This window comes from Plecotus auritus (assembly GCF_963455305.1).
Source record: "Plecotus auritus genome assembly, chromosome: 8".
NCBI classification, from domain to species: domain Eukaryota; kingdom Metazoa; phylum Chordata; class Mammalia; order Chiroptera; family Vespertilionidae; genus Plecotus; species Plecotus auritus.
In genome coordinates, this window is record NC_137782.1 from 91,342,437 (window position 1) to 91,361,559 (window position 19,123).

At 45.8% G+C, this 19,123-nt stretch overlaps 1 protein-coding gene across 3 annotated transcripts in view; it reads left to right on the plus strand.

Annotated features, from left to right (window-relative positions):
- Positions 1-19,123, plus strand: part of DOK5 (docking protein 5) — a 135,513-nt gene that overhangs the window by 98,465 nt on the left and 17,925 nt on the right. For all 3 annotated transcript variants that reach the window (XM_080684241.1, XM_080684242.1, XM_080684240.1), the window contains one exon: positions 8,181-8,316. In XM_080684241.1, the coding sequence (XP_080540367.1) occupies positions 8,181-8,316 (136 nt within the window). The remainder of the gene's footprint in view (positions 1-8,180; positions 8,317-19,123) is intronic.

A 19,123-nucleotide genomic window follows, 5' to 3' on the forward strand; every position in this document is an offset into this window, starting at 1 on the left:
CGGTTTTTGCCCAATCCCCACAGGCTGGCAGGCCGACATCCCCCCAGGGGTCCCGGATTGGAAGAGGGCGCAGGCCAGGCTGAGGGACCCCACCGGTATACTAATCTGTGCCCTGGGCCTTTCATTTTAATTATAAAAGTAGCACACATGTATTACAAATGAATAGGAGGAAGAATTCCCTCTACTCACAGAATAACCTCGTTAATGACCATCATGCATAGGTGCCTCGTCATCGTGTGCCTGCTCTTTGCCAGATGCTGTTAGGTGTGGGGTGTGAAGTCAGACCCCAAGGCCACCATCAGAGGCTTAGCTGGGTCCCCCGAGCTCCTGTGAACACAGCACATGAACCCCTAAAGGAAACGGTGACTCTCTTAGGACCTTTGGGAAAAGTCAGACACCCCTCAGTGCATCCTGTCTGGTGGCCATCTTTCAGAAGTTTATTTTAATGTGTATTAGTTATCCATTTTTTTCCAGATTTATTGAGATATAAGTGACATATAACATTGTTTAAGTTTAAGATATACAATGTAATTTGATAATTGCATATATTGCAAAATGATTGCTATATAAGGTTAGTGAATACCTTCACCACCTCACAGAATTACCGTTTTTCTGTGGTGAGAACATTTAAGCTTTACTTTCAGCAACTTTCAAGTATATAATACAGTCTTTTAAAAGGATAGTGACCATATTTTCCATTATAACCTCAGAACTTACTCATCTTCTAACTGGAAGTTTGTACCTTTGACCAACATCTCCCCATTCCCCTCACCCACAGCCCCTGGTAACCACATTCTACCCTCTGTTTCCAGGAGGTGAGGGTTTTAGACCCACATGTCAGTGCTATCATACAGTGTCCGTCTTTCTCTGTCCGCCGTACTTCACCTGCCACAATGGCCTCGAGTTCCATCCATGCTTTGACAAATGGCAGCCTTTCCTTCCTCCTTTATGGCTGAGTAACATGCCCAGTGCCACATTTTCTTTACCATCCACCCTCCGGTGGACACAGGGTGTTTCAGGCTTGGCCATTGTAAATAATGTTGCAATGCACATGGGGGTTCACATATCTCTTTGAGATAGTGTTTTTATTTCCTTTGGATATATACCCAGAAGTAGGATTGCTGCATCAGGAGGTAGTTCTATTTTTAATTTTTTTTTAAGAACCTCCATATGTTTTCCTCAGTTGCACCAATTAATATTCCCACCAACAGTGCACAAGGGTTTCCTTTTTTCCATCTTTGCCAACACTGTTACTTCTCGTCTGTTTCTAGTAGCCATCCTCTCCGTGTGAAATGGTTTGATTTCCCTGCTGATGAGTGATGTTGGGCATCTTTTCATGTACCTGTACCTGCTTTATGGTGTGGCCATCTCACAGTAGGCGATGGCTCCCTTGTGTGTGTGACCACTTTATATGTGATGGTACCTCAGAGTTCCAGAAATGTCTAGCAAAAGTGAGGCATTCCTTCTTCCATCAGACATTCACTGAGTGCATCCTGATAGCCGGGTGTGGTCCCAGGCATTGGGGATGAGGCAGTGAGTAAAACGTCCAGGCATTGTCATTTTGAAACTCACTCTCTAGAAGAGAGGAAGACAACACAGCCCATTTAAAAATGTAAAATAGATGTCAGATTGGGTAAGTCACACAGCGAAAAATAAAGTTGTTTGAGAGGAAGTGCCAAAGAAGGGTGCAGTTTGCAATAGGATGAGCAGGGCTGGCTTTGCTGAGTCAGGGATGTAAAGACCTAGAAGAGGGGAGAGAGTGAGCCATGGGGAGACCTGGGGGAAGAGCATCCCAGCCGGAAGAGGGAGGCTGGGGAAGGTGCTGAGGGGAGTGTGCCTGCAGTTCAACTGTGCTGGAGCAGAATGAGGGGATGGGGTGGGGGAGCAATGTGTGGTAAAGTGGGAGGTGCTCTGTCAGACTGTGTGGAGTTTGAGGCCCTTGTAAAGGTTTGTCTGAGTTTAGTCTTAGCCAGATGGGTAGCCATTGGGGCTGCACGGAGTTGGATAACTGCAGCGTTTGCAGGAAACTTCCCAAGACCTTCCTCACTTCTGACACCAATTGCAAGTCCTGAGGTTGAATAATATGCTAAAGTGACTCACGGAAAGCTGTAAAACTCAGGGTTAAAGTTTATTACAGCCAAGGACACAGACGACATCTGCCAAGGGAAGAAGCGCGCGTGCGTGCGTGCGTGCGTGCGTGTCTGTGTGTGTGTGTGGCGGGGGTGGGGAGGGTTGGGGGGAGATGGAGCCCAGGGAAGTAGCAGGCACGAACTTCCACCTCTTCCCCCTGTGAGTCAGCGCAGTGTGGCCCTCCTCCCTCAATATGACGGTGATCTCAGTATTGCCAGCCAGAGGCACTCTCCCAGGCCACAGGGCTCAGGGTGTTTCTGGGGGCTCCATGGCATGCATGCATGATTGATTTATTGGTTGTCCACATGGTTGATCTCAGTCCCACTAATACCAGGAGACCCAAAGCCCCACCCTAAGTCATATTGTTCCTGTGTGGCTAGAACCCCAGGCAAACAAAAGGGAGGTATTCATGACCCCAGGAGCAGCTAAAGCTGCAGGAGAAGGGGTGTGGCCAGGACTGAGGAGGGTCTGGCCTCTGTGTTGGGCATGCGGCTTCGAGTCTGCCTCTCTGACTGCGCTGGCTTTTCATTCCAGCGGGTGTAGTAAAGCCAGATACGAGCTTGGATTTGGGAACCGTGAGAAGCACTTTGATTTCTCCCCACTGCTTATAAACTGGCCGTGTGTGTCAGCATCGCTGCTGTTAACCCTCCAGCTCCAGCGTAGAGAAACCTGCTTCCTGGGTGAGCCCCCAAGGCCTGCCCAGGGTTCCCTTCCAGATGGGCTCCTGGCCCGGGTGGCTGAGCCTCTCATTCACTTCACTGTGTGTTTCTCTGCGTGTATTTTCCTGTCAGAGGGCCTCGAGGAGGGGAGGGGTCCCGCTGCGTTTGTTCACCCCACCTTCCTTCCACAGACAAAAGAATGAAACATTCCGCAGTCTTTTGCTTCTAACTTTGTGTGGTTCTCTGCAGGGTGCTTCTGATTGGTTTCTCTCAGGGCTGGGCTTCTGAATTTTGTTTCCCGTCTAGCACTGATGCCCACCTCTCTCCCCAGCTGTGCCTTTCCTCTCTTATTCCCTCTCTGACCCCCATAGCTCATGCCACATATTATTCTTGAACCATTCACATATGTAGATCTCGTCTAACCAAGTAAATTGTAACCACCATAAAGAAAAAGCCATGTTGCCTTTATTAATTTTATTTTTCAATGACAGTTGACATTTAATATTATTTTGTATTAGCTTTAGGTGTATAGCATAGTGGTTAGACAATCATATGATTTACACAGTGATCCCCCCGATAAGTCCAGTACCCTCCTGCCACCACGCAGGGTCAGTACGATATTGTTGACTATACCTATGCTGTACTCTGCATCCTGTGTTTATTGGTAACTGCCAGTCTATACTTTGCAGCCCCTTCACCTGTAAAAGCTGTGTCTTTACCTTTGTTTGTACCCATCACAGCCACTATTAGGATTTGCTGTATGTTCGCCTGACAAGTACTGATTCCTTCTATTATAATATGAAATTACAAATGTAAAATTCAACATTGAGTTAGTAACTGCTTTTGCAGGGGTGGAGAGAAGAGTATCGTCAACATACATGTTGAGTATAAGATTCAGCCTGCTTCTGGCAGTGTCAAAATATTCTAGACACACAGCTATATATTCAACAAACATACACACCCATGCACATGAATCCATCTATAAAGTAATGGAACTGATTGGCTTACTGATTTCACGAGTTTTCTTATTAACACTGCCTGGCATGAGATCATTTGTTTTGGTTTATATAATTTCAATCCATTTGTATTTTTCTAATAAAGGATGTTGAGCCCAGCCAGTGTGGCTAAGTGGGTTGAGTGTTGTCTATGCACCAAGAGGTCGCCTGTTCGATGCCCAGTCAGTCAGGGCACATGCCCAGGTTGCAGGCTCAGTCTCCAGTGGGGGGAGGGGGTGTGTGTGCAAGAGGCAGCTGATCGATGTTTCTCTCTCGTCATTGATGTTTCTCTTTCCCTCTCCCTTCTCTCTCTAAAATAAATTTAAAAAACATATTAAAAAAGTAACAGATAATGGTGTGAAATGTCATTGGCAAAGAGAAGGAGTTTCTCAAGTTGGGCCTTCAGTGCCCTTGGGGACTATTGCATTCAGGTGATGACTCGGAATAGTGAAGACCGTGGCCTCCCAACACTCACGCTCAGTTCACTGTGGCCAGGCACGGGGCTCTCCATCCCTTCCTCCCTCTGTGTTGAAATCACTGGACCTCGCCCTCTCAAGGCGTTCAGTGTGCAGTGATTTCTGCTGGGACTGTTCTCCTAGCTTACTCTTCCAAACCATTCCCCTCCTGCGGTGTCTCAGTGAATCCTGTTTCAGAAGCCTTGCCCGAGGAGGCTGAGTCAAGTCCCCAGTTATGCTTTCTCTAGCACTGCCTGCTCCTTCACAATGCATTATATGGTTCTTCATTGAGCATCAAATATTGAGGCCACGCCCAGTGTAGGCACTGGCGGGAGAGCTGAAAAGTCAGAACAGAGCTGTCTGCATGGCCCTCACACTTGAGTGCAGTGATGGAAGTGCATCTAATTGAAAATTTGTTCTGTGCACCCTACATGCCATGGCTGGTACTTTCAGTAAAACTGGGTGACAGTGACTGTCATTATATTTACTTTCCAAAAGAAATGCAGGCTGAGGGAGGTTAGATAATATGCACCAGGTCACAGAGCAGGTGAGGGCCATCCCAGCAAGGCGACCCGGAGCCCAAGTCCCGCCCTTCATGCCACGTGGCCGTGGTACTTCTGGGCACGAATGAATGAACTTCTCACTATTATTTGGAGCTCTTGTTTTTCTTCTTGGCCAGTTGCACAACCCATGGTTTGGAGTGACAGGCATGTCATTCAGGCAAAGTAATTATCTGAGAAATTCAAAACTCGAAGTGCAATGACATGGCCACGCTATTCTTCTATCTGAATCCTTATCTTCAGAAAGGACACAGGAGAAGGCAAACCTAGACTCATTACTTCACCTTCTCTGGGTTTCCAGCCCCACTTTCTGTTAGTGTAAGGCCACAGGGAAGAGCACTGCTGGGCCGGTGTCCGAGGAAGGTCCGTGGGTAAGAGAAAGGAGCCGGATCATGGGAAGTGAAGTGTGTTTGCAGTGCTGTCTGGCTGGAGCCATTAGAGCATCTTCGTTCTGGGCTGTTTCTCCGAGATGAGCTGCAGACGTAAGGCCATGTAAAGCCATTAGCCTGCTTGATGCGTCTTCTTTCTACTTCCTTCCCTGTCTTCTTTTCTTTTTTCCTCCTATTTTCCTCTTACTTGCCTTGGGAAGTTTGCCCATTGTATTATTTTAACAAAGGTGTGCAGTAACGATTTTAATGGATTTAAAGCTGCTTATGAAACAGCACACAAATCTACCTGGAGGGAGGGAGAGACATAAAAGAACTCGTGGGCTGAGGTTAGAAGAGGCGGATGGAAGAGCATCTGAAGGACCATTTTGTTCATATAACCCTCCTGGGTCTCACTGTCCCACTGAAGGACACGTGCCTGTGAACAGGGTGGACGAAAGCCCGACAGCTCAAACCCAGGCCTCACTGCTGTTCTGTGGAGAGCTCTTCAGAGCAAATGGCTGGCCTCCTGGCAGATCAGGTTACAGGGGAATCCCACCCCCCAGCTTAAAGAAAAGGAATGAGTTGCTAACATTAAACATTCAGGTTATTTCTCATAGAAATCAGGTGTTCTGGCTTCCCGATAATCAGAAGCTGTAACCCCATTGGGCTCCAATGTCCTCATGTGACTAGGGCTGCTTGGGGCTACTGTCCGGGAGCCACTCTGCCTGCTCTACATTGAAGTGCGTGTGAGATCTGCATCCGTTCACCTGGTGTAAACCTAATTGGTGGTCCTTTCTGTATGTGGTAGGTGGTGTGTGCATTGTGTGTATGGTGTGTGTGTGTGTGTGTATGCGAGTGTGTATGTTTGTGAAGTGTGTGTCTTCCAGATCCTCAGGTGGAGGAAGGCAGTCTATTGTTGTTGTACTTTAAAGGATACTTGATGCTCCAGTGGTTGTGATTTCACTTGTTTTCGATTACAATAATTATTTAGAGATGCAGATGTCTTTAAAGGAAGGTTGTAGATTCATTATGTTGAGCAAAAGCCGACATTGGATGAAAGAGGGATTGCCAAAGTGGAGGCCTTGCCAACGAGCAGGTCATAATATAGATGGCACATTTCACCAGCAGTGTTAAAATAAAATAGAGCAGAAAACATCAGCATGTTCTAATTGAAGATACATAAATAGCGAGGTAGATATACTGGCTCCTAATCTAAACTACACTTACTACTGCGGTTGCAGTCACAAGACCTTTAAGAGCAACTGGATTGTCAAATTTGAGAAACAGGGTTTGATATTAAGCAATAAACTACCACTGTTTCTAGGTAACAGGTATCTTCATTCTTTTTAGAACCAAGATTGGCATATACATAAGTAAGTAAACAATAGCATTGGTGGTGGAGGAAGCCAAAGGCCACTTCTTCCTCTTAAAGAGTTGACTGAGGCTACTTCCTCTTCTTCGGGCATTAGAGTTCCATACTTGATGAGAAAAGGAGCTGTGAAAAATGAAGGCCTTGCACAATTAGGTGTCACATTTGTATGACAGCATCAATGAGGAGGGAAGGGCAGTGAGCACTGGGCAGTGAGGGAGTCTTCCGGGAAGAGCTGGGACGTGACTGAAATGCATCAGTTCTTAGTTTTCACTCCTCATTGGATTGGCATGACTTAATAATTAAAATCACACAGTCAACCCCCTGAGGTAGTTCGTTATATTAGCTTCCTGAAAGAGCCACCCGTTTATTCTTTTCCTTCTCTTCACCTAACTCATATCAGTGAAATCCAAGCTAGGCAGGTTTTGATGGATTACGTACACCGAGCTATACGTGCTGGAAACTGCCATATGGCCGTTGTATCGGGCCAACTGTGGGAAATTAGATAGGGAGGAATCTTTCTATTTTTATTACATTAATTGCATAGACTGGGCTAGATAAAGTAATTAACAGCGGTTTGGGTGGAAATGTGCTTGATTTCCATGTTGTGTTAAGCAGTTCTTCAGATGTGAGCGAAACTCGGCCCTCAAGCCAGGATTCAGTTTTTCAGCAGGAGATTCTGAGATGGAGGGAGTGGCATTGTGTCTTTGAATAATTAGGGTCTTTAAAATAAACAAACAAAAGCAACGTCTTAGTTTACTGTCGATAGATGTATAGATCAAAATCAGAACTTTAAAAATACCCTTGCATGTATTTTTGCCCACGCCCTTTAAAAATATTTAGAGTAATTAAATATATTGGTAATTCTACATATCATGTATGTATACACACACACACACACATTAAAGTATACTTAGCAATTAAAGCATGTTTATTAGCTTTTCCCCTGTGTACCAGTCTCCCCTTGTGAATGGACTTCATTTCTGGTTTAACAGTCTGAGGCAGAGATGGTCTTCCTCGGACTCATTAACACTAACCATCAGACCACAGATCTTCCCTGGGGGACCTGCTCTTCTGTTGGCCACGTTAATGCAGCACCATCATGATCCCCACAAAACTCTCAGCTGCATTTGATTCCTCACATTGAGTGGAAGCTGGAGTCAGATTGAATCTCTGACTTTGGAAATGAAGGCATCCTTAAGGCATCGTCTGTAAGGGAAGTTAGAACCAAGCCTGGGAGTCATGGAACCCTTAGTTCACCTCTGAACTGGACGGTAGGGACGCTGACGGGTCTGATTCCTGGACTGAAGGGGAAAGCAGTCCCTCAGGTCTCCGCTTTGACAGCAGGAAAGCAGAGTACAAGGATTATGCTAAAAATCAAGAAATGGCCTTTTTTATTTTGTTAACTTTCTGCTTTGTTTCTTGAGAAAAAAAAATCACCATGTTAGCCAAGAGAGATGGTTCCCTGCCTGTAGTAACAGCAGCTCGCTGGAAATGTGGTTTCTCGCTCACTCTGTTTAGCAGATGGGCATGAGAGCCCTCGCCTCATGCAACATCCATGGGTCTGGTCTCCTGGTGCATCCGAGGCTCTGGCGCCTGGCTCCTAGGGCGGGGCTCTCAGAAGCTCTGTTCTTGTTTCCACAGGATGTGTGAGACTGGCGAGGGGCTGTTTATCTTCCAGACGCGAGACGGAGAGGCCATCTACCAGAAGGTGCACTCTGCCGCGCTGGCCATCGCCGAGCAGCACGAACGCCTGCTGCAGAGCGTGAAAAATTCCATGGTATGTCGGGCTTCCTTCCTCAGATCCCGGTGGGCACTGCCGTCGGCTGCGACCTGGGATCCCTGTGCTGGAAACCACATCCAGCGATTAGAGCAGGGGTTTACTCCTGTCCTCATCCAGGTATTCCTCGGATTCACTGTCACCCTGGGATGGCCCGGAGTGGCCTGTGACTAAGGCAGTTCCTCCTTATCTACTTTGTGCTGCAGTTATTTTAAGTGTGTACCTTAATCAGTTTGGGCTCCTATAACCAATACCATTGACTAGATGGATTATAAACAACAGACATTTGTTTCTCCCTGGGAGGCTGGGAAGCTCAAGGGCAAGTTGCTCACAGACTCTGTCTGTGGGGAGGGCCCACTTCCTGGCTCATAGCTGGCTGTATTTTCTCTGTCTTACACACAGAAGGGATGAGGCATCCCTTGGAGTGTAGGGTGCTCTGCCCTCAGGAACTAATCACATCCTGAGGGCCCCGCCTTCTAATACCATCCATTTTGGGATTAAGATTTCAATGTATGGATTTAGGCGGGACATGATTATTGGGACATAATTGCAGGGAGTATGTACATTAGAGGCAATTTGGGGATATGGACACCTGTGGACACAACTACGTAGGTTATCTTCCTATAGATACAGGTTGATAGCTGTATCAGACATTGTAATTTCCAATGTCAACAGGGGTCAGGGAAAAAATATAAGTGAGTGAAGCGGGCTGAGAGGAAACTGGAATGAAATCTCAAAAGCTGAAGACCGGACAACTGTTGACATGAGACTTCGGGCTCCATGGAGATCTCTTGATTTTTTTTTTTTTTTTCAGAGAAGCCAAGGATTTGAGTCTGTGCATACTACCTCCCAGTCTGTAACTGTTGGAAATTCATTCCAATTAAAGCCAACAACAAAACTGTCCCAATTTGTGGGCCAAAGAAGACTTGTCCGTAGACTGCTTCTTGCCCATAGCCATGCATTTGCCATTGCTGGTTGCTAAACCTTCATAGTCTTCCAGGATAGAGACTCCACAAACACAAACACACACGAGCATCCACAGACGCTCTCTTGGGACACCTACCCTGTTCGTTACTTTGTATTAGTAACTGTCACTCTTACCGAGAACTATGATTCTTGAGTTTTTTCTTTGAGAAGAATAACATGAAACTGTAATCGAATGCAGAAGAGTTAAACAATGCAAATCATGCATTGTGGCTGCAAATACATGCAGGGCTGCCCATCTGGAAGGAAATCTGCAAAACCGAAGGCACAGTGTTGGCATGCTAGCACTAAGGTAGCTTGCAAATTGCTGATGTAAACATGTGTGCTGGTTGGATTTAAAGAGGAAAGGAAAGCATGTCAGTAATATGATCTGTCACAGAGTAGTCCTGAGTTATTCCCAAATGGCTTGTGCATGCATTGCTTCAGGATTTCAGAGCAGGAATCAGCAAAGCTTTTTGTGAAGGGCCAGACAGTAAATGCTATAGGTTTTGTGGACTAAGATAGTCTCTATATCAACTCCTTAGGTAAAGCAACCATAGGTAAAACATCATCAAATGGGTTTGGTGTGTTTCCAAAACACTTTAATTCAAACTTCATGTAATTTTCACATATCATGAAATATTTTCCCCTTCATCATTTAAAAATCTTCTTTTTGGATTAATGCAGACTTTATATCCATTTCCCCATATGCTTACCAATTCTGGATATCACAATAGAGATCGATAAATGGATAGATGGATGGATAGCTTGGCTGGCTGGCTGAATTGGATGGTGGGTGGATGCATAGACATTAGCTAGTCAGCTGTGCAGTCGAATTCAAGTCACTTCGAATTTACAGGGCAACATGTGATTGCATTAAAGTTGTATAGCTATCCATTAGATGCCTTCAAACATCTGAGCAGGTTTTTCCAAGATTACCTTGTTTGTGAAGCCATCAATTAGCATAAATTGTTGTGTGCTTAGAAGGCAAGTTCTGCGCATACACATGTTGCTCTATTTACAACCTTCTCATTACTTCCGCTAAAATTAATCAGGATTATGAGTAATGCGTTCAGATTATCCCCTTGCAAATTTAACTGGAAAATAACATTAGTTCTTAATTTGATGTATGCTGAAGGGGTTTTATAAAATGAATGTGATTTTAAAGCAACAGCATTCTGTTTTAGATGGAAATGAGTGTCAAAATGGGATCTGAATTCCAAGGGAGTTCAACAGGATTGCGAAAGGCTTAAAAACAACGTACTTGAATCAATTTCTGATTAGGGGAGAAAAGAGATGCAGTGCTAAAATGAAGCAAATGATGACAACATGACTGGCCACCCTCCCTGGACTACAATTTTGAGTTTTCTGGTCATTGGAAATGGATCCACACAGAGCTGGCTGTATTCTCAACTAGGAATTGCCTTTATGTCACTGTTAGCTTGCTTCCCTGAGATATATAAGGTCATAAATGGAGAAAGATAGCGAAGCTAACCTCTAGGCTTAGCCTCATTATTAGGAAGCCCCGACCCACTGCTAGCTGACTTCATCCCCAGACAGAACCCAGCACTGTGGGAATGCTAGTTGGACGCTGCAGCCTGGAGTGAATTAGTTTTGATCAGACTTATGGCCTTGTGTCGCAGAGGTCATAAAGAGGAGGCTTGTGGGTTGGATAATAATAGCAAATATTACTATTGTGATCGGCTGAATAATGGCTCCTCAAAGACGTCCACATTCTAGTCCCTGGAGCCTGTGAATGTTTCCTTATTTGGCAAAAGGGATTTGCCAACATGATCAAGCTAAGGCTCTTGAGATGGGGAGGGTACCCTGGATTCTCTAGATGGGCCCAAGCTAATCACAGGGTCCTTATAAGGAAGAAACAGGAGGAGTCAGAGTCAGACAGGAGGCAATGTGATGTTGGAAGCCGAGGGACAGAAAGAGAGACAGTGGAAGATTCTATGCTGAAGGCTTTGAAGGTGGAAGAAGGAGATGTGCGCTGAAGGATGTAGGCAGCCTCGAGAAGGTCATGGCCTCGAGAAGGTCATGGCCTCGAGAAGGTGGAAAAGCCAAGGGACTGATTCTCCCTTGGAGCCTCCAAAAGGAACCAGCCCTGCCAACACCTTGACCTTAACCCAGTGAAACTGATTCCAGACTCTGGCCTCCAGAATGTAAGAGAGTAAACTGTTTTTGTTTAAAGCCACCACGTCGTGGTAATTTGTTACAACAGCCATAGGAAATGAATACAATAATAAGATCAATAATAATGGAAATGTATCATGCCTTTCCCCTGTGGCAGACAACATGTTAAGGAATTGCTGTGTACTTTCTAACCCTCAAGATGACCCTTGGATTGAAGGCCTAAGGGCACCAGCTTGGAATCAGTGGGCTCAAATTTAGAGCAGGGGTAACCTGCTGGGGTAACCCCAAATTATGCTTTATGTCTGAATCAAACCCCTAATACATGTTTTCTTTGCCTGCATGAGATCTCACTGCTGTTCTAAAAATTCCAAATTAGTGGCCAGCATTCAAAAATGAAGATTTCACATAAAACTCAGATTTCTGTACTGTCTTAAAAATGAAAAGGTTGGGTAACACTGGTCTCACATCCCCACATGGCAATAATCAGCTCTGCCCAATAACGTCTGCCCTTTAGAACTGAAGAATGGCGTCTTCAGTTCTCCCAGTTCTTACCATGCTCTGCATCACTCAGCAACCGGTCCTTCTCTGGGCGTTTATGCCATGCTGTGGCAATGGATGTCTTGCCTATGTTACTACATGTATTCATTTTCTATTGCTGTGTAACAGAGTCCCACAAACTGTGCACTGTAAAACACACCCACGTATTATCTCCTGGTTCCCAGCTTCAGTTTCTCACAAGGCTATGGCACTGGTATCCACTGGGACTCCAGTCTCCCCTGAAGGTTAGACTGGGGAAGGATCCATTTCCAAGCTGTTATGGTTATTGGCAGGATTAAATTCCTTGTGGCTGTAGGATAGAGGGCCTCAGTTTCTTCTTGACTGTTGGATGAAAGCCAGCCTTGCCACATGGACCAACACACCCACTTACTTCATCAAAGCCAGCAAGAGAGAGAGTCTCCTTGCTAGGTGGGGGTCACAATCCTAAGTATCATAATCATGGAAACATCTCATCACCCTGTCATAGTCTATTAGTTAAAAGCAAGTCACAAGTCCTTAACACTATCAGAGAAGGGGAGCACTGGGGGCATGAAGACCTGGATGAGAAGATGGTGGGGCCACCTTACTGTCTGTCTCCACATTACGCAAACTTCTGGGGTCCTGTTCATTTAGTGTTTCGATTTTACCTTTTTGATACTTTTTCTCCTTTATGGTGTTTTGCTAATGATGTTATTTATTTATTGAACATCTACTATAGGCCAGGCTCGTTAGTAATAATAGCCACTACAGTTCATTAAGCCTCCTGCAATATGCCAGACACTCTACTTGCTTTTTCTCTGATCACCACAATATCTTTGTGAGGTAGATGCATTCACACATTCTCATTCATTCGTTCATTCCAAATGCTCATTGAGGACATAGATGCTGTTATGTGCTGTGGGATGTAGTGGTGATTGACAGGTGAGGCCCATGCTCCCCTGGGGCTTACAATTCAAGAGAATATTACTCATGACTCTTGGCCTGGAAGGAATCACTGTCCTGGAAGGAATTGCTGCCCCTGTCATATACGTGAGAAGAACTGATGCTCAGAGTGGCTAAGTCACTTGCCTGCAGCCATAGAGCTCAGTAGAGCTCGTTATTGTTGGAGCCAGGAATGCAGGATCCTTGCATCTGGTCCTGAGCCTCTACCTGCGGCCACAGTGCCTCGCCCCCTTGGAGAGTGTGAAAGCCCTTACATTCCTCTTATATCCCCACTCAGCATTCTCAAATTATCCTGAAAACCTTTCAGAAATATCATCTTAGAGTATATCTTAAAAAAAAAATCACTGTTCCAGGACACCCTATTTCTTTTGGTAGTTTTGGCACCAGAAAGCAATCTCATAATTCTCCCCTGCCTTCTTGCTTTTTAAACCAGTGTATTATTATTACTGCTCTGAAAGGGGTGCTTCATGAGGGGGTTGGATTAGGGGAGACCCCCCTGTTGAAGGAGATGGCCCAGCTGCCAGCTGCCTTGCTGTAGGAGCCGCTGGGAGTCTGGGGCACAGCTCGGGGCTCCCCGAGCAGCCGCTATTTTTGCCACCTTGGAGATCAGCGTCTATGACAGAGTCTAATTTTGGAACAAGGAGTGGAGGAGTGTGGGATGGTCCTCATTCCACGACGGGCCTGTCATTTCTAGAATTTCCTTAAGGCGCGAGCGACAGGGTGGAGAATGACTGCAATTTGGCAGGCTTTCCCGGGCTGTGGGACAGGAGGTGACATGTGGGTCCCAGTGACGGCTCCCTGCACACAGGTGTGTGAGTGGAATCTGAATGGCTCTCACTTGGTTCCCTCTTTTTTGTTGGTGGGTCTTTTTTGTTGACAGATTTTCTTCCACTCTAGGTTCTGCAAATAAAATTTGCTAATGAGTTTGTAGAATTCAAGTGGAATTCTTCCACAATTCTGGAAGCCAAAGTCATTTATAGTGAACCTCATTTAAAAAGCAATAGGCTACACATTAAAAAAGATGTATAGAGAGGGCATCCAAGAAATTACAGCATCCATTTCATTACTATTGGGACACCGAAACAGAGCCTTGCCTGACACCCCCCAAAGAGAAAATTCCGGTTAAGGGCATGTACCTTGGTTTTGGGCACATCCCCAGGAGGGGGTGTGCAGGAGGCAGCTGGTCGATGTTTCTCTCTCATCGATATTTCTAACTCTCTATCCCTCTCCCTTCCTCTCTGTAAAAATCAATAAAATATATTTAAAAAAACAGAAGAAGTTTGAAGTGTGGTCACGCAGCTAAAAGTGGAGGGAGCCAATGTTTAAATCCAGGCACCAGTGCCCACACTTCACTGAGCAAAAATTAAATTAATTGGCTTGGCCGGTGTGGCTCAGTGTTTGAACATCAACCTATGAACCAGGAGGTCATGATTCAATTCCCTGGTCAGGGCACATGCCCAGATTGTGGGCTTGATCCCTAGTAGGGGGGTGTGCAGGAAGCAGCCCATCAATGATTCTCTCTCCTCATTGATATTTTTATCTCCCCCATCTCCCTTTCTGAAATCAATAAAAAATATATTTGAAAAAAATAATTGAATTACATCAACAAGCACTCCTGCCGAATCCATTAGAAACTGAAAGAGGCTAAGTGGAATTAACCTACGTTTAGTAACAGACGTTGTTTCTTCAGACAGTATAGATACAGATACAACTTGGGCTCCTTTCTTACAGCTGCTGTGACTTTTGTTCCTGTACATTGGGAAAAAATGTAATTTTCTGAGCATGCCCCTTTCAATCTCTTATAAGAACACAATAACGTGCGATGCTGCGTTTTAATAATGCTTTCACCAGATTCTGAAGTGCTGTCCTACCTCATCCAATTTCTCCCCAGAGCTGTCCACTCCTGTAACTTTGCCGTGGTCATTGCTTAGCCCGAGGCTGTGCCTCTGCAGGAAAAGGAAACACACGGAATGTTGCTAACAAGTTGTAGCTCTGTTTATGACTCTAAAACTAATAGTGATGTTTAAGATGGTGGCCCCCTAAGTAGAGAGAAAATTGAAAGCTTGATAGTGGCAAGACAGCAGGTCATGACCTGAATGGAAGATGCTCATGTGAGAGCAGAAAGCATCTGGTTGACCAGATGGACATGGTGAGCAATATGGTTTTACCACTTCCCAGAATCAGTCATGGCAGAGAGTCTAGAGACAGGGATGGTGACGAGGATTGAGAGATAAATGGGATCAGTTTAATGCCATTTTAATCGATTTTGAGAAGGTAGGAAGTGAATTATCCATCTCCACCATGGGTGGGCCAGTCTTTTCTGGAAAGGGTCAGGGTAACTCCTTGAGGTTTTTTGGGCCACCTAGAGTTGCTGCTACTTCACTTCTTTCTTCTCCTCTTTTTTTCTTAACTATAAAAATGTAAAAACTATTCTTGGTTCTGGACCATATAAAAACAGGCAGGCTGTAGTTCACTGACCCTGACTTTACATCCCAGGTTTTAGGCAGTAGGTACAAATGTGCTTATTTAACCAGTTTCTCCCCTCTGAGCCACGTGGACTTACTTTTTCTCAAAGGAGTTTGCCAGAGGCAAAAGCAATAATCCCAAGTCCCTATCAGTGAAATCAGAAGCCACTTGTGGTTTTAACCAGAATCAGTCATTTTTAGAGAAGCCATTGGCATCATTGAATAGGGGGTTCAGCTTTTGGTTGCCCAGCAGACACATGCTTTGCCTTGTATGGCTTTTTCCCCAGGATATTAAAGTGTTGGGCATGACCAGAATCTGACCACCAGAAGGCAGAACTGGGTACCAGAGGTGGTGCCAACATGGATGGTTGTCACCAACTTTGAAACTTTCAACATTCAGGGCAGATCCAATCAATTGTTTCTGCGGAATTGGAAACTGACCTCTTACTAGGTCCCTACCCAAGGGTCCATTGACCTGTCCAAGTGTGAAATGCAAATTTTGTGACTTTGTGAGTAGCAAGGGAAAGGGAAGAGCTATCTATTGGCTCACCTCCAGGCAGCAAGGAAGCTCTGGGAGACGTCTTCATTGGCCAGACCAGGGAAAGCGAGGCAGATGACAGAGATTAGAGGGTAGGGGTGAGCAGGTTTATGCAGACCACTTTTTTTTTTTTGGTCTGCAAAATATTGGCACAGATGATATTTTTATAAAATTAAATTAGTTCCCAGTGTTTAACATGGAAGGTTTCACACAGAATGCAGATTTCTACCTCTTGAAAAATAGGAATATCTGTTAACATTGCTTGAATTAAAGTGGAACAGCCACTACCATTTTGAGATGGTGAATGCTCTTCAGTGTTTCATAGTTCTTGTCATTTCTTGTTGTTTTAATAACCAGACAGTTTTACTCATTTGTGCTACCGGCAGGACACCACGGGCTTGTGGGGGGCAGGGGAAAGAGACTCGCCTTGCAGCAATGGGATACAAACGGGTAGCACCAGGAATTCAGGTGCCTGGGCTGAGCACCCTTGTTTGCTGTTTTCTTAAGACACTAGTGGTGTTTATACAAGCATGACAGCACCGGCCACTGAGCTGAGGCCCTACCTGCTGGGTGGGGCTCTTGCAGGACCTCCAAAACACGCACAGGCAGATCCAGCTGTACCCATTCTGCATCCATCTCTGGGGCCAGGGGCACCGTGCCCACCAGCCCCCCTCGCTCTGAGCTTGTGCCCAGAGTGAGCACTGGACAGGTAACAAGACCCCACCCACTGCTCTCAGTTCTGGCGCACGCGTGGCATCCTGTCCCCAAACATCTGCTCTTAGTGAGTGTGAGCCATTGAGTTGAAAGGTTCAATCTGCCCATATGAGATCTTAGCCTTTGCATTTGCTGCAAAAGCTGACCTCTGAGTGGCTGAGCCTGCAGGGATGGGGCCAGGCCCCCGTGTCTGTAAGAAATTCAAGGCTAGACACAGGACTTTCTAAAGGTTTGTTGAATGAACAAACTGGGGATCAGTTAGATAATTTTGTGAGCGTAGAGAAAAAGAAAAATGAAGCCGGAATACCAACTACAGTTCCCTTCCAATGCCCACCATGTCAGCTTCATGAGGCCATGGGAAACAATCCCTGCGGTGTCAGCCTCCATGTGCAGGTGGGGGAGGGTCTCCTGAGCAAGGAGGCATAAAAAGTTACCAGAAGTAAAGGGAGCAGTGGTTTTGTTTTATGCTAGTGGCTGGGAATTCAGATGGCTCTGAATAAATAGATGCAAATCACTTTCAATCCCCATGAAAATAACCATTCGAGTGCATCTGGTACTCAGCAAAATGCTGCACTTGGAAATTTGGCCCCAAATGGCTGATTTCATGAGCAGTCTGCTTCATCGAAGCCACAGCCACAATGGAGGTGTTGTTCCAGCCAGAGTTCTGCTCACCTACTGGCTGCTGTGTTTTCTCCGGGGTAGGAAAGCAGTCTCTCTCTCTCTCTCTCTCTCTCTCTCTCTCTCTCTCTCTCTCTCTCTCTCTCTCTCTCTCTCTCTCTCTCTCTCTTTCCCCGTTCAAGAAGTAAGCCTCGGCTCACTCTAGTTCCTCGAGAGTTCAGTAATATTCTGTGATATCTCCTTAGCATTTTGATGACAACAGTACCCATTGCTTTTCCTGTGAATGTCAGAATACGGAGAGGAGTTGGAGAAAGGAAAGAGCGCTTTGGGTGTTTCATGCCAAATGTGGCTCAGAGCTGGAGTCAGGATCAGGCAGCCCACGAGAAAGGTTTCCAGTAGGAAGCTAAGAAAGATCACGTGTGGCAGGTAGTCAGTGTCCACAGGAGAGAAGGCCCTGGAGCCGCGGGGGTCTAAAAGCCTGTGTCCAAATCACTGGTCGATTCTGTTCCTCAAGGTGCCCAGGGTTCCCGTCTCCTTACAGCCCAGACACTTGGCCAGCTGTCATTTCTCTAAGCTTTGGAGATAAAATTCGGGTGTCTTCTATCATTATGACCAGGACACAAGCTCATCCTTTGAGGTCTTCATAATACACTCAGTACTTCCTCTGAGAAGCACACAGGATTGTGATGTGAACTTCAAGTCCTGGAGGAAGCACCTGGCCTTCGGCCCTGCCTGGGCATTGTTACCAGCCCAGTGTCCTTGGGCAAATCTCGTCACCACCCTTGCCACCCTTGGTATTTGTCTCCCCTCTGTACATGTATCGGCACATGCTATGTCAGGTGACATAAAACAAGTCATATCTTAACACAGTGCCTGGCACCTACTGACAACAAGTCACCTGAGCTGTCATCATCATGGACTTGTAGTGATAGAGGGTTCTCAGTCACTTCATGATTCACTTATTCAGTCAAGTCACTCAACCCATCCATCAGGGATTGAGTCATTCAACTGCTTTTTATTTTTTTAAATATATTTTTATTGATTTCAGAGAGGAAGGGAGAGGGAGAGAGAGATAGAAACATCAATGATGTGAGAGAATCATTGATCAGCTGCCTCCTGCATGCCCTCTACCAGGGATCAAGCCCACAACCCGGGCATATGCCCTTGACCAGAATCAAACCCAAGATCCTTCAATCCACAGGCCGATGCTCTATCCACTGAGCCAAACCAGCTAGGGCCGTTCAACTGCTTTTTATAAAGGGCCTACTCTGTGCCAGGAATCACACCAGGCACCAGGTCCGTGAGCACGTGCAGTGAGTCTTCTGCACCCCTGGGAAGGAGCGCTCTGCTGAGAAGAGGGTCTGCCCTTTTGTCAGGAGGGAGCACCACCGTGGAGGCAGGTAGCAATGCGACCGAAGCTGGGCTGTGGACCAGCTCTCTGCTGTCCACTGTTCGTTCTGGAGTGAGGGGAGCTGTGTCTGATTCATTTCTACGTTTCCAGCCCCAAGCACAGTGTGTGGCTTAGAGATGATGCCCAGAGCACACAAATGGATGGAATCGGTGAACAAATGTGCCCAAGACCCGAGGGCAGAATTCATTGAAAGGGGGAGGGAAGGCAGGGCTGTTAGGGAGCCTGTGAGCAGAAAACCGCGCTAGAAGGCTTAGTCTAATTGAGGGATAATTAAAGTTGGAGCTAGCAGCTCCATCTGGCCTGTGCTGAGCGTCTGCATGCTTTATTTCGTTTAATTTTCACAGCTCTCCTTGGAGGTAGGGATTGGGTTTTGAATCCTGTGTAATTTATTTTTACATAGATGCATGTATGTAAAATTTAACTGACTGCAAAAATATGACCATATTGGTGATGATTATACTCAATTTTTCTTTTCATTAT